At 37.6% G+C, this 27167-nt stretch overlaps 1 protein-coding gene across 1 annotated transcript in view; it reads left to right on the top strand.

The window, feature by feature from the left end:
• The first annotated feature begins 7936 nt into the window (after window positions 1–7936).
• PDE4D (phosphodiesterase 4D) overlaps window positions 7937–27167 on the top strand; it is a 520925-nt gene continuing 501694 nt past the window's right edge. The window contains exon 1 of the mRNA XM_074569480.1: window positions 7937–8064. Coding sequence (XP_074425581.1) covers window positions 8023–8064 — 42 coding nt within the window. The 5' untranslated portion in view covers window positions 7937–8022. The remainder of the gene's footprint in view (window positions 8065–27167) is intronic.

Genomic DNA, 27167 nt, shown 5'->3' with positions numbered 1-27167 from the left:
TCTTCTTTTGTTCTATTTTTAACATGAGAAAAAGACTGAAGAAAAAAATATGGTTTTACTGTTTGGCTTTCATAAAAAAAAAAGGAAAATAAAAATATTACTTGTAAAATAAGATGAGATTTTTCTCAGTGTGTTAGAAGTGAGCACTCCTTTTCTTGTGGTCATGCTTGGTAGTTAGCCTTGTACATGTGATAGGGCTGCACATGCTTTGGGGAAGGCCAGTCTTGTTTTGTTCAGTCTTGATACAGTCCCTAGGAATAAGCCAGGGATGCGAGTCCTCAGTGCTGACACTTAAAAGTGACAAATAAAATACTAACAACTGGTCTGTAAATTTATAAATGTAGTTATCAAATATACAGTCATCAGAAAAATATGCTTAGTGGAAATATTCTCACCCAAAAGAACCTCTTCATATCTCCTCCTCAGGCTCAATGCCAGAGTGAGTTCCCCAGCTTTCATCCCTCTGTCTTTCTGTTCTAAAGCATTTTTCTAGGGTAAGTGCTGGGCACTTACTTCTGGATGTATGGAAGTGAAAAGGGAAGGGAAGGGAAGAAGGGAAGGGAAGGGAAGGGAAGGGAAGGGAAGGGAAGGGAAGGGAAGGGAAGGGAACAAGGGAAGGGAAGGGAAGGGAAGGGAAGGGAAGGGAAGGGAAGGGAAGGGAAGGGAAGGGAAGGGAAGGGAAGGGAAGGGAAGGGAACAAGGGAAGGGAAGGGAAGGGAAGGGAAGGGAAGGGAAGGGAAGGGAAGGGAAGGGAAGGGAAGGGAAGGGAAGGGAAGGGAAGGGAAGGGAAGGGAAGGGAAGGGAAGGGAAGGGAAGGATAAAAGGGACTAAATGGACTTTAGTGTCCCCCTAGAGGTTATGCTGTATTCTGCTGAAATCATATTCCCTGTCTCCAGGAAACCAGACTTTGTAACTTTATCCAAAGAAAGAAATAAATGATCTAGCAATGGGAATATCTTTGCATTCTTCTAAGCTTTATAACCTGCTACAGTAATTTTACTCCTTTTTTTTTTTCGTTAAAAACCTATCATCCTTCTGGCTAATCTTCATTATCAAATACACAGCTGTGATTAATGACATTTCTAGCAGCAAGTCCTCAGAATTATCTGACATCAATACTTGCATAGTATCAATAGAGTAATATGCCTTCTCAAAGAACTTCTGAAAATAGAAAGCTGCTTCTTCTTGCATAAGCTGCAAAACTTTCTTGAAAAGTTGTTCTCATAACCTGCATTTCAATTATTGGAGAAAGTACATAGGAAAGTAATTCTCCAGTATTGCTAATTTTGTTCAATAACATCTTGGGAATTTGCATCACCAAAAAAACCAACAAAACAAAAGGTACAGTACTTAACAATCAAGGGCTGACAGTAAAAATATTCATTCATGTTAGCTGATTGCTGGATTTGTTATTGATATTTGCAGAGGCATTATTGTTAAAGTGAGTAATAGTAAATGCTATTTCCCTTTGAAAAAATTAAAGAAAAATATCTGAAAATACACTTTGCTGCAAGTGTGACAAAAGTTTATGTCTGTTTTGTGGAAATTAAATTTTGATGTTACCCAGATCAATGTCAAAATTTCCATTTATTCCATTACAGACATAGTTTACGTATTATTCATGCTAGCAGAAAAGGTTATTGTAGGAACAGGAAATTCCAAAAAATAACTAAAATACAAAACACATATGAATGAATTTGGTCTATTAGCCATGTTTAGATGCTATTTTTATGCACTCTTCAGCGATGTTAATGTATATAACACATTTCTCCAGGGAACTCCCTTGTAGTTCTGAAACACTGGGGTTTCTAGTAGTGTTTTTTAGTACTTTTGAACTTTGGAGAATGTAAGGAAAGTAGAAATTATTAGCTTTTCAGTTTAATAACACAAGTAAGGTTTCTCTCTCTCTCTCTTTTTTTTTTTTTGGTTCAATGTAGCATTGGCATTTCTTTAGTACAACATTCACGTTATTGCTTCCTCTGCATTTAGCCAAATGGGAAGAATGTGGAATGTTCACACTCATGCTAATTATGCTTTTTTAAAAGCAGTGTAAATGTATATAAACAGAGATGTTATAAACATTGGTTGATATTATGACATTTTGTACAAGTTCCACTGTTCTAAAATAAGTTAAAATACCTGGGGTTTTGGTAGAGTCATTTGGTTTTCAGCATCAGTTCCTGGATATTTGTTTTCTGTAGAACAATGGAACTAATTTGAAACATTAACTTTCACTTTGTTATTTAAATTGCTTTCTCTCTGTTTTAAAGAAATACATGGTTTTGAAAAATTCCTACAATGTGAAGCAGACTATATAGAAAAGATGTCATATTGAATGAAAGGAGGTAAAACCTAGTCTAGCTAGACAGGTTTGATTGATTTCTAGATTGTGCTTTACCAGATGGTTAAGGAAATAAATGGCCAGTAGTAAGAGAATGGGAAAAGGTTTGGCCTTGAATATTCAAATATTTATTTGCACAGGTCTCTCTTAATTATAGATTTCTCATGTCTCAGTAATAGTGTATACATACAAGCTGGTTTTTCCTACTTAATCATATTAACTAGAGAAACACTGTGTCTTGCTTTGCATTGGAGGAATGAACAAAAATTGAGCATGTATTCTGGAAGAAGATGGACCTAATTGTATTCCTATTTTCGGACCTCTTTCCTCTTCATACTTTTGCCTTTCTTTCACATCTGTTCCAGTTGTCTAGGTCTTTCACAGCCTGTTGCTTTTGAAAATTTCATCAATGTAGCTTAACAGATTCATTGGAGTGTCTTTGGTCTTTTGTTTCTGCTTTTTTCTTTTGTATGCTCTTCTGCTGGGGAAGAACAACATCCCTAAACAGCAACTCCAACTGAAATTAAACAAGCCAACACTAAAGTGTTCCAGAATCAGTCCTGGCCACTGAATGAGTCATACACTGCAGGGAGAAGCTTGGGCCTTTTGGATTTTTATCCTCAGTTGCTGTACAGGGACCATGCTTTGCTGTCTCTGAGATTAAAATCTGTAAACAACATACTTTTTCAGAGCAGTGCCAGGTCTCTTACGGCAGATCAGAGAGACAGGCAGATCATTCAGGAGATCTCTAATCCTCTATGATGATGTGCTTTTTTCCCTACCTTTTTAATTGAAAGAATTTTGTCTACCTTATTATCACAGAACTGCTCAGAAATAGAGATATGTCAGAGATAAACAATAAGAGCTCTTCATCTCACTCATGCATATGGATGTTGGGTGGCAACAGGGGGCAAGCCATATCTTAAATCCTTGCTACACCTTTTATAAAAAGATTCTAGACAGTGATTGGCAACCTAAATCACTGTTTAAAATCAATGTCTAGATCATGAATGTTTCCAAGTGATAAAGTGTAACATTTGTATTGTTGTCAATCAGAAAGGAGAAAAAACTTAAGCCTAGAGCTATATTTTATTAAACACAGCTCTGATGCAGACACAGGTGTCTTTAGAGTCAGATTTAGTAAAATAGTAAGTAGTACCATAATCTTACTAGCTGCCAGCAGTCTGCTCCCCAAAATCACCTCATTCAGAATTCATACATTGAAATCCCTTTGCTCAGGTTTTAGTACCTAAGGTAAAAAACCTTAAACTATGTATGTAAGAGTGAGCAAGCACAATATATATAGGCATGCAGAGTGTTAACTCCTCATGGAAGACAATATCTTCACCTTAGTTGCTGTTTGTTAAATGTCTGGTAGAGCGACGATGGGCAGCTGTTGTACACAAGTATTAAACACTCCATGTTGTTCATGTTCAAGTCATAAATATTAAAACAGTATAAAAGCTTCCTGGCTAGCTCAATGTATGCCTGTGCAAATTTTAGTATATGATTTCGAAAAATAAATAAAATAAAAGGAATGCAAGGCTATCTGGCAAGCAGAAAGAGTACAAGTCCATCAAATTGTGCAGCAAGGATAATTTTACAGTGTTCTATAGCTCTTTTTAAAGAAAATATGCTTCTTCTTCTTTGAAGATACATACAAACAAACAACAATAATATCCTAGATGTTACAAGACCTTCTCTTACTTACTTTTAAAATCTTCTGGTTCACCCTGGAAGCAGCCTGGCCAAATTTTTTGTTGTTTTTCTTTTCTCCTCTTCAAATATTTCTCTGTTGTTTTTTTTCTTCCTAAACTTATTAGAATTTCCTGAAGTGAATGACAGTGTTTTTGCTTTGTGTGAATATGCTGTTTTACTCAACAGACCTCCACTCTGTGCAAATACCTTGAAGAGTAGTGAAAACAAACAGCTAGAAACAGAACATGAATAGGAAGTTGTTTTTATTTATTTTGTCATCTCTTAATCTCCAATATTTTGTAATTGAGCTACCAACTTAGTAGATGCACTTGCATTTTAATTATCCTCTATTTTTTAAAAGCTAAGCAATATCAGAAAAATCTTCAATGTGAAGTTACTAGCTTTTTTGTCCATCTTTGTTGTGTCTGACAGTTTCTATATGAATGGCGGTTATCAAGGCTTGGCTTAATGACTATGGTGATGAAATAAAATGGTATATATATGGTTCTGCTTGAAGTCCACTATGAATACCTTCTGTTTGCACTATTTCTTTAGCTAATGTTTTGGTCATATCTGTCATGGTCAACAGGAGTAAGGTTCATGCTGCTTTGGATGAAAACTTGGGAAGCTATAAAGGTCTGAAAGTAGGGCATCTGCCTGCGTGACTCACATCCGTGTTATAATAAACTACACCAGTCTGGCTGCTGGAAGGACCTCTTGGCAGGTTCAGTGAAGTCTCCTCTTGTAATGTCATGTGATGATTCTAGGTGTTTCATCCACATAAAAATGGTGATCAGGGAATATTCTTCAGTCTTTTTGATCAAATTTTGATCAAATGTGCATTGGGCAAGAAGTAATCTCTTCATACTTCATCCTAGCAATGAATAATCTTTGTTTTCTTCTTGTATTCCGTAAGAGCTCTGCTATCCTGCTTTCTGGCTGTGGTATGGATTTGTACATTACAGATGTTTGTACAAACATGACTGGAAGTGTTTAATACAGAAAGTGTCTTAATATGTGAAAGAAATAATTGACCCCCAATTAATCTGTTACTACTGCTTTCCTGAGTTAAAGCCACAAACTTGTGCTTTGGTTTCATATACAGTCCCAGATATTTTATGTGACTTCTGTGAATTTTGTCTAAATGCATTAACTAGTTTGATTAGCTAAGTAGATTTTTCTTTTGTGTCTATTTTGAGCATTGCTCGAATGGATTAAGCAATTATTTATTTACTTTTGTGTCCATTTCATCCTGTGCCTTTCTTTAAATGGAAACAGTAATGTGAAGATCCTCTTTCATGGATACCGATTTCTATGTAGAAATGACAACTAAAAGGCTTGTCACTGAAAATTCTTTTTTCTTTCCACAAAACTTAGACAGATATAGCTTTTAAGTGTACTAATATATATATTCATATGTTAGATATAGTATATGAGTAGTATATGAGTAATTTGTAATAAGATAGTTTTCTAGGAATGCAAATTCTTCTAAGGAAAGCCTATAACAATATCCCACAGATTGATTAAGATCTTGTGGGTTTTTTTCAATGCAGTCTTCACTACTCACCTCCTATGTGCTCCTAAACCTATTGATGTGATTCTTAGGTTTCTCAAATAAAGACTCTGTCACCTACGTGCAGAAACAATACACATATTGCTTTTACTTCTTTCAGTGGATTCCAGGGAGTGCTGGAATAAGATCTTTCTGTTCCCATGCACTCTCTTAGATGTTCAATCAGTCCCAAGTCTGGTTTCCACAGCATGGATATTATGGATTTCTGTCCAGGAACCTTCACAACTGGTGTACCCTCAGCTGGCAAATCTCCACTGGTAGCCAGGATAGGTGGTGTTGGCAATGGCAAAAATGGAGCCATGACTCTTGGAGGTGAGAATTCCTCCCCCTCCTCACTCTCTGCCTCCATTGAGCATGGGCTGATGGTAGTGCCCCTGAGACTGTATGAGGTAGGCACCTCACACACCTCTAGCAGCCTGGCCAGCCTGTCATTCCAGGTAGAAGGATGACACCGGTCCAAACCATCAGTCTCTGAGTTAATAAACTCCAGTCCACACAAATCAATTTCCTCTTCCACCAGTCTCTTGCGGGCTATGATGTTTCTGACAGCCACTTCATCTTGCGAGTCTAGTGGACTTGTTTGTGTGGCCCCCAATATGTAATCTACAGTGGCTGACCCATATTGCCAATTGCAATGTGAGGGTATACATAAACCAGACAGCACTACCCTCAAGAACTGCCAGACTGGGCCCAACTATACACCCATGGGCACAGGCTCTGGCCAGTGATATGAAATCAAAGCCAGAATTTGATTCACCTTTGTAAACAACTATTGAGTGGTTGGTGAAGCCGATCAATAGGGAGGATGCAGCTGTAACTCCATCACCCTGTGGCAGAGGCAAATTTGGTTACCCTGAAGGGCATCTAGCAGGACCACGAGGAGGAGTAGCTTCTGCAGTTCTAACTGTGAATTAGATGCTCTATTCCATTGTTGTAAAACTACCAGCAACAATATTTGTATATATCATAACTAAATATGGAAAAAATTATGTGTTTCCTCAACAGCTGACTTTGCTTCTCTGCTACTGGATGCTGCCTATAAATAATTAAATACCTAAATAATAAAGAAATATTTATTATGTGTCTGAAGGAAGTGGCAGAATTTTAGAAAACCTATCAAAAGTTCAAGGAGTGTGCTGGAGACCTGCTCATGCATTGAGATGAGTGTGTTTCTTAGGAAGGAAAACTAGACTTTTGGATCTGTCACAGGTCATGATGTTTTCCTGTGGGGGCAGGAAACTACACCTGAAAATGTGTATATCTTTGTGAATATATTTGACTTTTCAGTGTTCATTTTCTGTTTTGGCGGAGCTGGACTTCAGAGATTCTCAAAAACTTAGTCATTTTAAAACAATATGTTACACTAGCAAAACTATACTAGTGTGCATGATGCCTAACCTAGGAAAATATTTCTTATACCCATACGAGTTGTATCAGTGATGTGCCTGCCTATGAAGGAAATTAACTATACCTGTAATTTTGCTGGTATGATGGATTCTATATTAGGAGATTTTACTAGAACAGGTCTGTTAGTCAGAAATTGCACTTTACCTTGTCTTTGGCTGACAGAGCTAAGGAAAAATATGTGTGCAGAGATGTACCTTGCCCACATGAGAATATCAATCTTTCAACTGCCTGATCGTGGAGAATATGAATTTTCCTTTAACTCTACTCTTCTATGATTACTGCTGTGCACTTACCTAGGGGCTGATGAATGCTGCTTTTCAAAGCTGCCATGCCATGCCATCACCAGTTGCTAGGGCTTTTGCTTAGTTATTATTATAATACAAAGAGCAATTTGTCAAACTCTGACAACTACGTGAAAGTACACAACTGCTGGTCTAAGCATCCTTAGGCACCTGGATTTGAAAATTACTCTACCTGACCTTCTTCCCCTAAATTCAGCATATGTTTGCTGGTGTGAATGGTATATAAGTAAACAGATTCCCTCAGATTGAGAAACTGGCTAAAAATGCACAATAAGGCTTATTTCATTATGACAAACAGTACTGCAAATATCTAGTTAGATGACTGTGGCAAAAAGCCCTGCCTCAGAAGTCTGTAACCTTCTGTAACTGTTTGGGCTGGCATGCATTTTGCATGGACAGCAAAGCGTGCGCTGTTCGTGGATACGCTTGTTGTATGGTTCAGGGTAACTGTGTATGTTGTAACATTTAGTGATACATGTAACGTCTGCTGTACCGGATCTTGCAGATTTTATACACTGTTTGCAAATTTTACACACTGAAGCAGTGGCTTATGTGTGGATGTTGAACAACTTGCAAACACCTTGATGCTAACAAGATAAATTAATTTCCTTTCAGTCCAACAGCTGGTACTTGGATGGTCAAGGGGTAAAACCTCACCTTTGAAACTTGCAGAACGCTTCTGATTTAGTCATAGAGTCACCATGAGCAAGAACACTTGTACTCTACATGGGAGGAGCAAAAGTGTGAGTAGAAAGTTTTCTTGTCCTTGCTTCCATTTCTATTATCCGTATTGTTCCATACTACTTATGTGCTGTATTAGCCTTTCAAATAGCACTTTCTGAGCAGGAAAGCAACTGTGATAAAATCTTTGTTGTAGCCTATTCTTGTATCTGTAGCCTAAATATATAGGTATGTGTGACCTGCACTCACAGAGATAAGATGATTGATATAGTTTGGAGTGATTTTTTTTTTTGAGACTTTCCTTTTTGACAGTGTATTTTACACAGTTATTAAATGACATTTTTTTCTTGAGCAGTCATTGAAATCTGAGTTTACGTATTATCTGTAATGTACTCAGTCATAAATGAATGCCTCTGCACTGATGTTGGTGTCAGGGACTACACTCAATTTGATAATGCATTGTTGCCATGTTAACTGTTCCAGCAGGCCAATAAGAAAATATGCTGATAATATACATGGATTTGGATGAGGCTTAATTTTGTTTGTTTTCTGGTCTTTGTGGTGGTTTTTTGTCCTATGTATTTACATCTCCCATTATCCAAGAGTACTTCTAAAATAGGGAGGTTTGGGTGCTGCTGTAGCATTTCCTGTCTTCCAGAGGTTCATGGAACAACATTAATGTGTGGTATTATTATATACCAATGACTCTGCCTTACAGGCACAGACAAGAACTGACTGTTCCTTTCTAATACGCTACTGCTATGTTTAAGCTGTTGAATATGCCCCTTCTCCAATAGACAAGGACATTTTATTTAAGTGCTTCGATAAGTGGTAATAGGAGAGAAAAGTTCTAGTGTGCATCTACAAGAGCGTTGCACGAGGACAAATGATACAGTTGTATTTCCTTGTTTTCTGAAGGGCTTCCATCATTTATGTAAAGAGAGTTCACTTGAGAAATACACCAAACCAGTCTGGATCCAGAGCTTTTGTTTTCCCATGAGTATCTTCCAGCTTCCCTGTAATGACATTGGGACTCTGTCTCTGTTTTGTTGCCACTAATGCCTTGATGTGTCTGCTTCCTTTTCGCCTTTGCTGCCTCAGTTTCCTATTCCAGTGGGGTTGGTTGTTGGACCAAGAGGATGAGCTTAGCTGACTTTATCAACTGTCCAGAATTGCTCAAGTTCCTCCCTGTTCTCCCAAGTGTGGGACGGCAGTGCAGACATCTCTGAGCAGGCCAGGTGTGGAGCTTCCTGAATGTGTCAGGCTGTATCTGCTTGTGCTCCTGGCTACGGGAGCAGTTGGTCTACGTCGCTTGTTCTTAAGAATGTCTTTTAAAAAAAAAATTCTCTCTATGTATATTTTTTTTTATTTACTGTAATTTTGCTGTACATGCTATCTGCATATGATGTACAGCCACAGGGGGAAAGTGACAGAAGTATGCTAAATTCATCATGGTGCCACAGTTTGATATGTGGATCAAATAAACAGCCTGACATGTCTCAATAAACTGAAAATTGGTATTCAGAGTGCTTAATAAAGCTTCCCTGTTGCCGTTGTCTCACCTGTGGAATTAAGTGAAGTATGAGGCCACCAATAAAATTTTTAAAAGACCCTAAAGCATACAATTTTAATCTTAGCGGATCTAATGAGATTTGTTCAAATTTGGGCAAAAGACCATCTTTGTTTCAGTTTAAGTTAATGGAACGAATTTTTATCAAATATATTCATACAATCATAGAACGGTTTGGGTTAGAAGGGCGCCTCAAAGATCACCTAGTTCATCCTTATTAATTCAAAGGATCTTCATATTTTAGTACAAATGTCCCGCTATGTATTTTGTGAAACGAAGTTCTAAAAGTTCAAAAAACATATTGAACATTTCAGGCCCTGAAAGAGAGTGTTAAATCCTAGCACATCTTGTTGTGTGAACTTAATCATAACCACCTGTGGCTATTTTTCTTTAAACTGGGTATATAAAATATTTCCTACTGTTTGTTTGCTTTTTTAAATTGCAAAATATGTAATCCCTAAGAAATTATTTTAAGCCATGTGGTAGCATGCTGTTTAAATAATTCCTTGATTCCTAGGGGGATAGCAGCACTATTTGTACAAAAGTGACTTTGGAAAATGTCTCACTATACCTGGTGAGTACAGCCAAAGATTTCCTGTCAGATGATGGTGACATTAAATCTTGTATCTTCCTATATGTCAATTTGAATTTGCGTTGTCAAAGTTATCCATGGTCTGCCAGACCAGTCATTTCATCAAAAGACCACATAATGAATAAGTAAAAATGTCATCAGTGAACTGAATAATCTTAAAAAGATGGAACATGGCTTTTATTTTTATTTCATGGGATGATGTCACATAGCTTTCAAAGAGGTTTTTAGCTTTCTAGGTGATCAAAGTCCTGGTGCAGTGGTTTCAGATGTCACTGGACATAATTTATCTAATATGGAAGATGAACCTGCAGATTTGTGTGAATATTTTGGTTTTTTCACCAAATGTAGAACTAACTGTGGATCATAAATGAGCTGAAGCTTAGTTTCACACTGTAGAATAATACAACCTGCATATGGAAAAGACATTATTAACATTCCCATTTTTTTCTGACAATACAATGTCTAATACTGTTTAAAAAAAAATAATTTGCAACTGATCTTGTCATTGCAAATATGTTGTTAATATTTATTTTTAAACTTCCTGTAGTTGATTTTTATTCTATTGCTTGCATTTCATGTCCTCAGATAGCAAAATATGTATATCCTGATAGTCCTCCCCCCTCTCCCTGGCTGGTTTGCACAGTATTGCCATTCATACTTCTATTGGTAGCCTATGTAGTTGCATTTAACTGTGTTTTGTAATATGGGTTTATATAGTAGTTAGCTCTTTCTTTCACCCTTACTCACAGCATTCAGTGAGGAAATCTGCGCTTATGTCCTTTCAATCTGTGTGTACTACTTGTCTAGTACCTCTTAGTTTCCTTAAGTAGCCTTTTTGTTTCTTTAAAGGGTTTCCTCATAAATAAATTCCTCCTTCCTGAAATGTCTATTTTTCTGGTGTCTTAAGTGCTTAGAATATTCTAGGTGTTTTATTGCTTTAACTTACATGACTTACCATCTGGTACATCTGAAAATATAGCTAAATGTTGGTTTTTCCCTCCCTCCCTCCCTCTTGTCTAATTTGATTCTCTCCCCCACCCCTTACAAAGTTACTTGTATACGATAGGGCTTTTAGTTAGTACTGATCAGCTATGAAAAGAAACTTTTTGGAATATTTTTATAATAAAACACTGAACTTTATTTTCTGTGTTTTGGAAGGACTTCGTATTATTTTCATAACTGGATGAACAAGCCAATATATTTCTACAAACAGCTTTACAAATTTCAACATAATTTGTTCTTTATCAAAAAGCATTATGAAGTACATTATTAATTGGAATTTTTTAAATCAAACTGATGATTAATACACCATGAATAGTAAATAACTTTTCAATAGAGTGTTATAATAACTAGATTTCTATGGGAGTATACTGGAGGCATATTTGGTCAGCTAAAGGAAGTAAGATGCTACTTTCAGGTGATGAGAGTACTAGTATATGTGGAGGAAAGAATGAAATCTGAATGTTGCACTATGTGGGTGTTCATCTTGGAACATTGTGTCAGAAGTGAGTCAGCTCTTGTGAAATCAGAAAGTAGCTATATTGCAAGAATATGAACCAAGAGGATATGTTTAGCAACTGGGCCTGCTTAAACTGGAATTTCAACAGCTTCAACTACAGCAACAAAAAAAAGGAGAAGGGGGCAAAAAGCAAAATTAGAATATTTGTGCTGTTGTAAAGAACAAAGGCTGCTGCATGCTTCAACAGTATTTGGTCTGCCTTTTACCTTAAAAATATCTGTAAAAGCCTAGAAGTGTGAGACTGTTTTGAATTCATTGATGTATTACATATAAAAGGTGTATTTTCAAGAACTGTAACTTCTGGAGAAACTGCAGATCATAAGTAGGAGACAAAATGGCTGTCCCATTCTATGTTCAAAACTTTAAAAGCAACGTTGTGACTACTGATGGCTTCAAAAGATGCCAGACCTCAAAAGGGAATGCTCAGAGCTATTGCAGCAAAGCTTCTGAGAGCTTAGCTGCACGCAGAAGTTGCCGGGGGGGGGGGGTGGGGGGGGCGGTGGAGGGGGGGAGGCGGAGGGGAGGAGGTAGGGTGGAATTCATGCGAATGCAAAGCAGACACGGAGCACCCATAGAGATGAAGTGCAAAGGAAGGCGGAGAGCTATTTGCAAACAGCTGACTCACTGAGATGTTTTCAACCGAAGTACTTAAGGCTAGATTGTCATAACCTTTGCTTATGATGTGGGGGAGTGATGAGGAAGTTAAAGACTTCCTTTATTCCTGTGCTCGTTTCTGCTAAGATTATGACTCACAGAGATGACAAGAGCCAGGGGCTTTTTGTCCGCTGCCCCTCCTCTAGGCAAATGGTCAGGGAGAGGGAAAGTTATCTATCCCAACTAAATCCAGTACAAGTCCTCTGCTTACTAGCTAGCATAGCTATACAGCAATAGGGTAAGATACTCTATACCATAGAGTGATGTAGTTCTCCACAGAGAGTGCAGAGGAATTGAAAATCAGTTCAGTTCCAGGCCCTTTTCTGTCACAGTGCAGTTCTGTCGGACAGCAATCCTTGCTTTAGGTCAATATTTCTAAGTAACCAATTTGTCAACAGAAGTGGGAGAAGCTTGCAGTGTTCCAGAAGCATTTTTCATAATAAATTTGCATTACTTCCAAATAAATTGATTTTTCTTTCATTGCCAATGGTTAGGTCCATTTGTTAGCTGATAGAAGGATACTTAGAGGGAGATTGCTTGAGCTAACCATTCTTTATTAATGGGAAGCAATTACATTACATATTCTTTGCCTTCTTCCACCCTTCTATCTATAATACAGCCTTTGCAAAGGAAACAAAGGGTAGAAAAGGCAAAGGTGGGACATTGCTAAAGGACAAATTGAAGCTCATTCAGTGGTGCTCCTTTTCCCTTAATGTCAGTTACTGTGGTTGCCTGGCAGAATAGACATTTTCAGCAGCAAATTCCCTTAAGCAAAGCAGCAGCTGATACACAGAAAATGCCTGAAGAGAGAGTAAGTAATGCCTGGAGCAACCTTAACCCTTTCTGCATGTTTTCTAACATTTCTTCTACAGGGGTTAGTAATTTATGTCCATGTTGACAGTCCAGTCTCAGCAAGAATGGCTGGATTTGACCCCTAATAAATTAATCCTTTTAATAGTCGGTTACTATAGATTAAAATTGTTTTGGATTAATTTACTGTATTCACATGTGTACATTTGACAATCCCCTTTTAATTGTGGGCTTATCTTTTGGAGAGACATAAATCATTCTGTAGCGGGAAGATACTAGTGTATTCCTGACAAAGCAATTGCAAATGTGTTTCTTTCCTCCCACTCATTCAGGATTTCTTCCTTTCTGTCTTCCACCCTCTCCAGTCTTTCATAGATGTTCCGACTAATGTTTCCAGCCATCCTATTCTGATCGGATCTCAAAATCTCTTCTCCATGCTTTCCTTCCCTCTGCCTCTGATATTTCTGACATTAATGCATACGCTTTTGTCATATTTCTCTATTTTTTCCTGACTCATCTACCGGTTCAGCTCCTGCCTACCTTCTTAACCAAGTCCCAGCCTTTTTGAAGCAAGTCTTAACTCCTTGTGTCAGGCTTGGGCAGTACTTAGAAGTTTGCATCTTACAACTGTACCATTTTGGAACATGAAATTACCTCCACCCATACGCTAATGAACATAACAAGCCTAACCTGTAACTCAAATGTCATCCACAATTATGCAGATTTAAAAAATAATCTGTGGGCTGATAATATTTATTTATTTTAAATTACACTAATAGAAAAATTCTCTTGATGCTTTGAGTGGGTCTGACAGAGAATTTTACAGCTCAGCTACACTAGCAAAATCCTTGAAGTGTAGCTGAGTCTTTACTTTTTGGAATTCTTGCACATTTGTGTCACTGGCATCCTCTGCCCCAGTTCTTTCTGTCTCCAAGGATGATTGTCTACATGTGAAACTGTATCTTCCTAGCAATATAGAATAGAATAGAATAGAATAGAATAGAATAGAATAGAATAGAATAGAATAGAATAGAATAGAATAGAATAGAATAGAACAGAACAGAACAGAATGTTTGTGTTGGAAGGGACCTTAAAGATCACCTAGTTCCAACCCCCCTGCCATGGGCAGGGACACCTCCCACTTGACCAGGCTGCTCAAATCCCCATCCACCCAGTTTTGGAATTCAAGCCTGTGAGAGGCACAGTGGGTTGTTCAGGCCCTGTTCCATGGGAAGGGCTAGGAAGTCTCAGCCATTTGTACCAGAATTACACCTACTTCTGTGTTTTACTGCTTACCGATTACCCCAAACTAGTTCTTGTTCTCTAAAACAAGCTCCAGACTCTTGTGTTTGCTGGTTGATGGAAACTGCTCTCACCTTTGTAATCATTTACTACATCAGTGAAAATAAAATTAAATTAACCTGAAGATACCACTGAATGACTGTAAGAGAATATGCCTATCTTAAAGAGTGTGAAGTTAAATGAAACACAGATGAAAGGGTTAGGGAAGGAAAGAATAACTGAAGATAACTGAAGTGACTGAGGGCCTAGAGCAGATGAATTAGGAGGAAAGACTATAAAAGTCAGGAGCCTTTACACATTGCACTTAACACTGAAGAAGGCTGGTGGTCAGGGGAGTAGAGGAAAAGCATGAAGGTGGTGGATAATGTAATCAAAGCATACTAGTATTAGAGATTTAAACAATATGGTCTCCCTACTTTTCTGTCCCACTTATTTATTACTGTATATTTCTAATCCATGATGGTGTTTCTCCACACGTTCTCTCTTCTTTAAATATGAAGGTGGTCTTTCAGGCTCTTCAGTTTGAGATCACTGCATCTTTTGATTCCCTCTTTCATATTGAATTTTGAAATGGTGCCTAGGAGAAGGCAGTCTGATGCTGATAGATTGAGGGGCACATAAGGGGAATGAGCATGTCACTAATGCACACTATATACAGAGGGAAATGCAATATTGTGTAATTCCTTTCCTAAAGTATATTCCTTTCCTACTTATCTTTTACTTGTCTTTTTAAATTGCAGGTTGTTATGGTCAGTATCCCTGTGTCTGTCAGAATACCTGCAGTGGCTAGAACAACTGGTTCTCCAGCACAATAAGGTTCTTGGCAGACTTGCAATATAAATATTAAATAGTTTTAATAGAAATATACAAATGTCAAGGATTTGGAAGTACTATAGATGTAAACATTAAGAGTACTGAAGAGTGGTAAGAAGCAGTTACATGGAAGATGTTTGTAGGGGAATAAATAGTATAGTCAGTGGCAGAATAATTTGCTTGATATTTTTGTGGGAAATGGAAATGGTCAAAGTTGTTATGGAAAAACATAGATAATTCCCTGGCAAGGATTACTATTCTTTAGCCACCGGCAACAACAAGAGACATGAAGAATTTGAAACAGAATGCAAGTAACAGTTGAGTACTATTAAAGAGTAAGCTGACGAGAGCAGTAAATTTCAGAATTAAGACTGCCCCTGGACCCCTAGATTGCTGTGTTGTTATTGGAGTTTTACAATTTATATTGCGTTCCTTTAGCTGTGGCTTCAGAAACAACTGTGATTGTACGTGCAAAATGATCCTTTTTTTCTTAAATGCTATACACCTTTTTTTCCTTGTGACACATGCAATATATCTCATCTTCTACTGGTGTATGTATACGTCTTCACACATAAATATACAGCCTAGAAATGCAGAAGGTATATGCTACAAATGTACATCAGGAAGCCCTTAATGAAAAAAATGATGATCAGCTTTCCTTAAATGAATATGTAGTTCCATTCAAAACAATTTCAAATATAGGCCTTAAAACAGCTAATAGCAAACGTGCTTTTCTACAAAATATTAGGCTTCTCTTACCTAGTGCACGGCATTCAGAATAACTTGAGTTTCGGTACCTTACATAGCATTGCCGATAGAAAACTGCAAACTGTCCTCCTGCCAGCCTGTGAACCAGGAAGGTGCAGTATCTGTAGCCCCAGGGCCAATGTTTCTGGTGGCTTGAGGTTGGGAAACCTAGTAATATCCATGAAAGTGCTGGTTAAATCTTCAGGTTCCTGCCTATTTCCTTCAGCACTGCAGGATCTGGGAAAATTTGGCTTGTCCATTTCTTTTCTCTCTCTCTCTCTCTCTTTCCCTCTCCTTTTTAAATTTGACATGCTTTGGACCAAAAACCACCTTCAAAAAGGAAGAAAATGTCCAAGTTCTGGGGAAGTTCTGTTTTTCATTAAATTCCTTTAATGATTATATTTAGCAAACTGGTTTCTGGAATCTCTTTATCTTATCTGTATTGAATTAATACTATTTTACTCAGTAACAATTCTGTAGACCTAAATCAATCTATCTGTGGATTTTAAAGCACTGGACAATATTCATTCTCTTATTTTTGTTCTCAGTGATAAAGGGTCTTCATCAGGTTTCAGAGAACATGTCTTTTGATAGACCTTCAATACAGTTTGAGAACACAGTTAACAGAAAGAGACAAGCAGCATTAACTTCAGCCAAGCCTGTGCAGCAAAAGACCCCATAAAATGCTGGTGTCTTACGTCAGAGCTGGGGCTGTGTTCATGTAAATGTTTTGATTTTCACAGTGGATCTAGAAGACCAACCTGTTTCCAAGATTTTTGATGAAACTTTTGGGTTGGTTGCAGCTGATGCTTTGGAGACAGATCTTGAGTAAGATTCCCAAAAGAACAAATGAGACCCTGAGGTGTTTCTTCCATGTCCCTGCACAGAGAGAGCTCAGAGGGAACAAAATTGTACAATTTGTCCTTCTATACTCCACTTCTGTTATTTGGTAGCCCTTCTGCACCCTCTCCAGCAGTTCCCTGTCCTTCTTGAACCTGGGAGCCCAGAACAGGACACAGTGCTCCAGATGTGGCCTCACCAGGGCAGGGTAGAGGTGGAGGATGACCTCCCTTGACCTGCTGGCCACACTCTTCTTGATGCACCCCAGGATGCCATTGGCCTTCTTGGCCACAAGGGCACATTGCTGGCTCATGGTCATCCTGTTGTCCACCAGGACTCCCAGATCTCTTTCCACAGAGCTGCTCTCCAGCAGGTCAGCCCCCAGCCTGTACTGGTGCACGGGGTTATTCCTCCCCAGGTGCAGCACCCTACACTTGCCCTTGTTGAATTTCATAAGGTTCCTCTTTGCCCAAGTCTCTAGCCTGTCCAGGTCTCTCTGTATGGCAGCACAGCCCTCAGGTGTGTCAGCCACACCTCCCAGTTCTGTATTATCAGCAAACTTGCTGAGGGTGCACTCCATCCCTTCATCCAGGTCATTGATGAATATATTGAAGAGGACTGGGCCCATTACTGACCCCTGGGGAACACCACTTGTCACTGACCTCCAACTAGACTCTGTGCCCCTAATCATGACCCTCTGAGCTCTGTCTTTCAACCAGTTATCTATCCATCTTACTGTCCATTCATCCAACCCACACTTCCTAAGCTTTCCTGTGAGGGTGCTGTGGGAGACTGTGTCAAATGTCTTGCTGAGGTCAAGGTAGACCACATCCACTGCCCTCCCCTCATCTATCCATCCAGTCATGCCATCATAGAAGGCTATCAGATTAGTCAGACATGATTTCCCCTTGGTGAATCCATGTTGACTACTTCTGATAGCTTTCATTCCTTCCACATGCCTTGAGATAACGCCCAGAACGAGCTGTTCCATCATCTTTCCAGGGATGGAGGTAAGGCTGACCGGCCTGTAGTTCCCTGGATCCTCCTTCTTGCCCTTTTTGAAGACTGAAGTGACATTGGCTTTCCTTCAGTCCTTAGGCACCTTGCCTGTTCTCCAGAACCTTTCAAAGATGATGGAGAGCGGCCCAGCAATGACTACCACCAGCTCCCTCAGCACTCTTGGTTGCATCCCATCGGGACCCATGGACTTACGGATATCCAATTGACTTAACTGATCTCTCACTTAATCCTCCTCAACCACGGGGAAGTCTTCCTTCGTCCAGACCTTCCCTATTACTTTCTCCAAAGTCTGGGAAACCTGAGGGCTCCACGTGACTCCAAAAGAAAGTTTGTGAGTTACCAACCTCTGCTTTGTCAGTCCTGAAGCGGGAGAATAAAGGTAGCTCAAACTTGCTCTAGGGTTAGCACTCCTATATCAGATCCTACATTGTAGACAACTGTTTGTTTTTCAGGTCTATCTGCTTTTCTCATTGCTCTGTACTGTGCTCCTGTTATCACTTCTGCCCCCTCCCTCCCCTTTTTAAAAAAAAATCAGGATACTCTACCAACAGGCTTAATTACTAATGACTTCACCATTTCTTTTTCAGAATAGAAAATAATGGAAGTCTTTAAATTTCACTACAATATGTGACCCTCTTGAATATCAGGCTTCCTTTGGTATAACTTTTGAGCTTTGCAGTTGCTCCAGGTTCCTAACTGTTGGGTTGCACCTATGCTTTTCATACTTGCTTGTAGTTATTTCATGGTCCTACCTGCTGATTTAGAACATTATTTGTGTCTCTCATGGGATGTTAGACCAGTCATCTTCCTTTCCTACATAAGATCCAGAAAGGTAATGAAAGCAGTTATGCAATGTCCAAAACAATTAATCTGTTATAATGTGTAAACTGAGAAAATTTCTGTTATCTGTCTTACCAGATCATATAACGTCATCCTAATTGGGACTTTTTGCTGTAAAATATAATAATAATTAAAAAAGCAAAATTTAAAAAAAATATTAGGGCTCACCTGAAAAAGCCAATGCAGCAATATCAAAGTGACGCTTAGGTAATTTTCATGGTCTTAAATAAATACAAACTACAACTGATTACAACATGATTTTAAAAAATTAACTAACATAGTCAATATTTTTGGCTAAGGGATTGCGAAATTTTTTTGTATTCTTGTATGAGATGAAGGATATTTTTCTCAGTATATATGCTGTGTTTCTTCTGATAAATTTTGAATTACCAAGTCTTGACAAAAATGACCTCAAAACATAAGTGAACTGTTGAAAATACATAGAGGCAATACTGCCCAATTTCTCCGTTAGGTAAATAAAATATTCAGTTTGTATTTGAGGTTTTCTTATGAAGTTTGAAACTTAGACAAAGGCAGTCTTTTCTATGTTCTTTTCACTGCATGTGCTTTATAAATAATGTCACTTAATAGTCAACTCCCATTTCTTTCTGGGGCAGAACATTGCATATCATTGATTTCCCAGCAGAGATCTATATCTATATTACATGACACATGCTGAGACCTAGATACTGCTTAGTAACACTAGTCTCTGAATGGCAACATAAGAGCAAATGAACTAGGGTGGGAGAGGAAGGCTTTCTACATGGGTAGTGAGGAAAAATTTTTATCAAATTGTTACTTAGCACCTACTTCTGGCCTCTTCCTTCGCTGTTTTCCCTCAGGAAATAAAATGATGGAAGTTTTCTTGGTGCCTTTAAAAACTTCCTTCTAGAAACAATTTTTGATTGTTAGTATCGTTATAAGAAACCAGCTCAATGGCACAATCTAGACAGTAAAATCTCAAGTCTTAAGGGTTTTGCTATGCACTTTTCAAAATAAAGCAATCATCTCAGTCCAAATACTCTTATTTAATGATCCTCTCTTGGTAGATAAATTAGGCTTTCTGTGCTCATCTCTTGAAATGGAAGCTCCTCTGTCCCTGGAATGGGTTGTTTTAGGAAAGAGAAAAGAGAACTTTTGTAGAGACCTGAGTGAAGGGGTGCAGAGGTGACCATCACAAAACCAGAATGATATTATGGCTGTACTTGGACCTTTCTCCAGGTTTCTTTTGCACGCTATTCTGGCATCTCACTCTACATGTTATGTAGCAATTCACTCCAATTGCATACAGAATCAGTTTAAGACACAAAATACCACCCAAAACTGGAGTTTGGAGACAGCTACAGTTTTCTTCTAGTGGTGTACCACTTTCCTTCCACACTCTGAATGTTTGCCTATTTTTCTTCCAACTGCATTCTCCAGAGGGCAAAAGGTGATACTTTTAATACTTTTAATTCTATGCTGCAAGGCTGAAAATTACTTTTATATTAAAGAAGTACCCACACTCTGATGAGGGTTAGCAGGCTTCTCACTAAGGAGAGGTACTACTGTTTGCCAAAATCTATTGAGCTGTAAGCATCACAAAGCATCTGTTGTAACCTTTTCTAAATCCTGCGGGTTTTTTCCTCTCTTTCATCATCAAATGGTACTCCACCTTACCAACTTTTAAGCAAAACTAAATTGGTATAAAGGAGAGACAACAATGATACCTGTTACTTATAGTTCTTTTCCATCCTGTGCCTTTTGGGATCACTTCAGACTGAAAAATCTCAGGTTATAAAATTATATAAAAATAACCGTCTTGAATTTCCTTTTCATGTTTTCTCTTGATAGAATCAAAAGTTACTGTTACTTTCTAGATTGCAAGATTTAAAAAAAAAATGCTTCTAGATCACTAGGCAATAGGAGCATATAGAAACTGGGATAATTGGGACACTTTCACAACTTTTGAACATGGGTAAAACAGGTGTTGTAAATACTTCTATTGAAAGTACTTCTTCATATTTTCCAAACTGTCCTCTGGTTTCATTGGTTGTGCAGTACATTATGTAGTGATGCAGTCCCAGCTAACCATTTATATTTCCTTAATCAGGCACTGGATCAGTGGCCTGATCAGAACTGTTGCTATTTTACAAGCATCTGCTATTTTCATGATTGCTTCTTACTTTTCATCTGCACTTTAGTACAAAGATTTAATTAAAGTAGTTAAAATAACAGGCAACAGATGTGATCCACTCAACTACAAGTCAGCACTTTGAGATTCCTCTGCAGATGAACTGAAATTAAAACAACTACGTTTCTGTAATTTATTTCAATTACTTTATGTACTAAGTTTAGTTAATCATTGTTGTCTTGCACCTTTTGAATAGCTAATAACATGAGAATTCTCAACAGTTACATACAGCCTTTGCAAAAGGTATTTTGGAGATGTGAAATTCCTGTCTTTTTCTCATTTCCTACTGACAATGTTCTCTACTGTTTCTTTTATTCCTATTTTGTTACACTAAATAATCCACAATGCTGTGTTCTGGGATGAATTGCCAGCAGCAGAGGTAGAGACTGGAACCTCTAAATCTTACGTATTATCATGGCAAGCACATCAATCTCAAGTGTGCTGCACAGTGAATGAAGTGTGACTTGCATAATTTGCTGGGAAAGCAAACTGCCATGTTTTGATTGTTCCAGTTACAAGACTCAACATGCTAACTGTGGCTGAGTATGTCTTAAATCTTCACCTATTTTCTTCAACTAGAGGATTTTATATTTGTAGAAAAGTATGTGCACATGGAAAAAGGGAAAAGGAACTGATTATTTTTTTTCCTCTAGGAAATTGAATTAGAATTAAATATATGCTAATTAATTATCTTGTGCTGGCCATAATGTCATTTGCTGAGTTGATGCCTAATGGATTTTATCAGTCAGCAGAACAGTCAAGATAAAATGAGATGCAAATCAGGGAATAAATTTATTTGATATTTCTTCCCCTCCCTCCTTCCCTAGTGTTTAGAAGTATTATGTCTCTGTTCATTTTTCCCTTAGTTAACCATATGTTCTTATTCTGTTTCTCACTGCATAATAACTCCTTCTGCTGTTCCAATTTCTGCTTGTGGCTCTATTTTAACTTTAACCTCTCCTCTGGTTGTATTGCTCCATGAGCAATTCCTCTAAATGGTAAATGCAAATTAATTAAAAAAAATAAATCACTGTATTATTCTAAGGTTAAATTAATAAACAGAGATGTAATAGAGAAGCCACAGTAAAAGTAGTGAGTCTGGGAGAGAGAATATTATTTTGGCTCCAAGAGCATTGAAAACTAGCTGTGATGTATAAATAGAAAGAATAAATACTATACAATTCATCCATCACAATATCACTAAAGGAAAACAAAAAAAATAATAGTGAAATGAAGTAAATATCATATGGTCAAGAATACCAAAATACTGCTTTCACAGAGCTCAATGATATTCCTTCCCCTGGAACAAAATCCTTCCCTCAGGAAAAGTATCTATTGGCTTTAACATATGCCTTGAATGTCTGGCAAAAGAAAGCCCTCAGGCTTTGGTAGGCTGCAAGTTAAGAGATTTTTAAAATCGATTTATTGTTTTTCTCAAGGGTCTGGTAAGTTACCTTGGTTGGCATTTTACAGAAGAGAAAGGGAGGAGTTTGGAACAGAAGGTGGTATACTTTATGTGCCCTGGAAAACCCCTGTGCAGCGTTGCACAGGTGTCTTTGCTGGGAGTGATGAAGTTTCATTCTAAAAGGGCATTCTACTTCTTGCTGCCTGGTTGTGGTAAACAGAAGACATGCAATTGAATGCCCAACCTGCTTTTATAGTGTGGATATAAAATTGATGCCAAAAGGATGATGTCCCTTCTAAACTTGTCTTTGGTTGTTTAGCTTTTTTAATCACTGTGTTTTACCTAAAATGATTTCCTGCATGCTAGCTTTCAGTCAAGTGCAGTCTCAGCCAAAGAAGTCTAAATGGAAAAGGAAAGATGTAGAACAGGTGACCACATCTAAACTAATGGTAATATTGTCCTTGCAGTCTTATCATTTCCCCTATCAGCCTTATGTATGAGTCAGTAAAAATGGGAGAATCTTGGTGCAAGTAAAATTTAAAAATTATTGTGTGATGTCTTTTAGGCTTTTTGAGAGCAGATACATAAGCAAAACTGCCTCTTCGGTCAGGGACTACAGACTTGTTAATGTCACACTGTCAATATTTTGAAGACAGTTGATGCACCAAAAAGAAAACAGTTGCAGTATAAGGAGAATGAGCGTCATAATCTTTGAAAGGCCTAAAGGAGACATGGAAGCTATAGATGGAGTTGCTGGGGTTGTTCCAGTGTGCTCAATATCCTCTCATTACTTCTGAGAACCGGAGGGGAAAGGAAAGAATGCTGGTATAGCGACTCTTGAAGCATCCTAGAGTGAACAACAATTTGCTAACACAATCTTAATTATAATACATTGGTGTTTTCCCAAGGCTGTGCGTCAAGGATACTGGCAACTTCTTCAAGCATTATCATGCCTTTCTGCATTTTTTCTGCCTATGACCCACTCCTTTCCCCTCCTGCCCCAATCATTCCGGGTCTTTAAAATAAACAGTCACGTTACAAAAGTGTTTGTGATCAAGGGAAGGAAGTGCAGTTTTAATTAGTTCGGGTGGAGGGGAAAAGTTTGTGTGTTACAACACAGGTGAAAAGTTTGGGTGTTACAACTCAGAGGAATAGCTGATAAAAACTTGGTTACACAAGTCTCATCAAAACAATGTTTTTGTGTTCTTTCCTATACAGCAGTCTATCACAGATGTCCAGCATTATTAAAAAAGCCCCAAATCTTCTTCTGATGTAAGAATTCCTTTCTGGGTGCTACAGAAACAAAAGTACATTCATGACATCACCAAGGCAACACAGAAGTAACATTGTAAGCATGCTTTCATTAGGGGTGTGAGAAACTCCAAAATTATGGACTGGACCGTAGCAGTGGCAGATGTGTTTGAAGATGTGTGTTTAGTTGGTGGTCAGAGGTTACAAGGCTGACACACAGAATGATCGTGTAGGAAAGGCTTTAGTTTATTGGCTGGGCTAGTGAAAAGGAGAAGGGAAGGACAAAGACCCAAACAACAAAACTGTATTTCTAACCATTTCTCTCATTCATGAAGTACTAAAAAATGCAAGTTTTCAAAATACTAAAACAGAATCTAGGAAGCTGTGCCATCAGCAAAGGCATCAAAGGTAAGATACCTATCTTAATATAGCATTTGGTAAGCAGAAGAGTGAGGGAAAATGTTTTTTAAAGTTGGAACTTCTTATTGGAACATAAATGTAAAATAAACTACCAAAAAAGTTGATTATAGAAACAACAATCTAAATAACAAAAAGTTCCTTTGTAATCTCATGACATCTGGAGTTGAGGCTGTTTGTTGACATTCCTCTGCTGGAGTAAAAAAGTGGAATTTTTCCTTTTGCTGTGCAATGTTTTTAGAGAACCTTGCCTTAACATTTTTAACTATGCAAAAATGGATACATGAGATTTTATAAGGGTTTAATTTCTGGAAGGGTACATACTATTGCTAACAAAGTCTTCAATTTTGGAAAAAGACAATAGTTTTAGTTATGGGACTGAGTTTGTATAGTGCCAGTTTCACAATAGATGAAAATTTTGTCAATATGGGGAGTGCTTATATGGACAGAGATAAGCAATTTAACTTAAGCTCTGCAATAAGGCACTACAAATTTGTGTCCAGATCTTGCACATTTTTATCTCACAAACCTAATCAAATGGCTAACAATCCACCTCCTCCCCCTCTTCTCTCCACAGTACATTGTGTTTTTTTTAAAATGTGTTTTAAAATAACAAATCTCTATGAAAAATAAATTTGTGATGTTATTGCATGAAATGGGTTCTATGGATAGTAAAATGGATTATATTTGTAAACACTTCTGTTTATTGGCTGTGACAAAAGTCATGTTAGCAGTTAATTGCCTGATTCTCAGGTGAACAAAGCATGATAGATGTTCCCGTACATGTGTTGAGTTGTAGCCACTTGTTATGTCTATACAGCACTCCTTGTAGTGCCAGAAATCTGATCCTTTGTGCTCATTCAGTGCTTCTGGAGACTCAAAGCTCAAGCACTGAATTCGTGTTTTAAAAGCTGCAGCAAATTTTATAAGCGGACACAAGGAGTGTGGATTCTATTGACGTTCAACAGCAGGCACCTCTGTACCTATGCCTACAGTCACAATCTTTTTTTCATGCTGTTGCAATTTCATGACATCATCCATAGAAGCTTATATTTATTAAATATATTACTTTTGTGTTCAAAGAACTGTGTATGACCAATGAGATTTGTGGCATAAGTACGAAAAACGGTGAGGAGAATGTCTAGGATTTGAAGTGATTCCACAATTTAGATGAAGAGGCTTATCTTTTGGCATCATAAAACCATTTTTATACTGACTATTTTAGGGGAAAACAAATCATATAAGTCAATTTGATTTTTTGGAAAGGAAATATCTCATGGAAGTTTTTTTGAGCAGGCTTAGAGTAAATTCTGTTTGCTACTTTGAAACAAAGGGATACTGAATTTAAAGACGTACAAAATAGGCAGTTATGATTCCAGAATTCAGGTTTCATTTTATTTTCTTTTTCTAAACAGAAGAAGAATCTAGGATGACAGTGCCAACAGTATGACCCCAATTCCTCTTTGGAGTGAGTTTCAATTTTTAAGTTTTTGAATATTTGCAGAAAATATTCTGCATGTATTGTGGAATTTATTTGGAAATCTGCTTTTGGAGCAGACCTTCCTTGTGTCCTGTATATTTGCAAGTCTTAGGGTAATTTGCTGATATGCCGTTGCCAAATTCAGCACATGCTCTAAGTCTTCCTGCTTGATCAGCTTTTATTAAAGGTGGCAGGTAATGCAGTGTGAAAATAATCGAGGCCTTATGTTGACCCAGGAGGGCACTTCAACTCTCATGCAAATGAAAGTTGTTGACATTTAGATGTTTTTTCTTTTTCCTTGTTTCATTATTTAATTAACATGAACTTTGAATGTGGAGGGAAAAGTTCACATTTTCACTGTGACATGTGAAAAACACATTTCAGTTTTCTTCCTTTTTCTTTTCATTAAGACTCAGATGTTTAAAATAACTGGAAAATAATCTGGACAAGAAGACGTCAAATTGAAGAGTGCTATGTATCTGTGTTTACAGAAGCCTTAAAAATGATAGAAAAGAACATTCATCAGTTGAGTAGTACAATTACAATTTTGTATGAGTAACTGCAGCTATGGTTAGATTTTTATAAACCCTACACTAGGCTGAATATATAAGACTACCAGTCTCTCCCCTTTCACTGCTGGGATTAAAAGCATACGGGCATACGGATGTTCTTTTTTGTGTCAGAAATGGACAATCTGTAACTCTTGAACCTCATGTGGTTTGAAAATGCTTACTAAAGAGACAAGTTTAATTTATAGTTTGATTCTGACAATTTACTCACTGATGCTAAATCACTCATCAAACAGCATGGATTTAAGCCTGCTGCGTGCACTGCCTGCACTGCAGTTGATTATATACTTTTGCTATAATACTTTCATTATACAAATAGTATTATGAGACAGCTTAATTCAATACAAATATGCTTTAGTTAACTCTTGAGTCTTACTCTTCTCCCTCATAAATATGAATCTGTATAGGTCTAAAGAAGGCATACCTAGGAAATCTATTATTGTGGCTCTCACTTTGGATTTAAAAGTCCACTGACATACATTTCCATCAAAAGACCACTTTGGAAAAGTGGCCATACTCCAATTAAAACAGTCCATTATTCTCTAACTCAGTATAAGGCTTAGAATGGCCACTAGTATTCAGTTAAATGTTTCACTTAGAGCTGTCAGATAGCAGAGACCTTTTTGTCCAACTGAAATCCGAGAAAGACTTTGCTTAGAACCTCATCACTTGAAATTTGTGGGCTAATATGATCTGTTCTCTTGGCCTGCCTTCTCCAAAATACAATGAAGAGTTTATAAGGAATTAGGAACACCAATGAGTGACAAAAATGGAAAATACATATGTGTAATATATTTACATATTGTTGTTGGTAAATGTATACTGCAACTTGAAAGCAAATTATATTTCAAACACAATCTATTCATATCAGAGTAGAAATTGGCTGTTAAAGAGCTGTACAATTGTCAAAGTATATAGATAACACAAAAATTCCTACAAAGCAATATCTAAATGGAATTCAGGTGGAATGCATATGTTACCAATTTGAGGTGAACTGAATTCTTAAGGAGGTGTAGTTACAAATTCTTGGGTTTGAAATAAGCCTAGGAATTTTCAAGTTAACCTTGTGTTCAAACATGCTGAAATAGGGAAGGTACATAGTAGTAGCATGCAAAGAGTTCTATGATGTACTGGCATCCATACGATAAACAGTGAAAAGACAT

This window comes from Larus michahellis, chromosome Z (assembly GCF_964199755.1).
Source record: "Larus michahellis chromosome Z, bLarMic1.1, whole genome shotgun sequence".
Classification (NCBI taxonomy): Eukaryota; Metazoa; Chordata; class Aves; order Charadriiformes; family Laridae; genus Larus; species Larus michahellis.
This window is presented reverse-complemented; position numbering and strand designations above follow the sequence as displayed.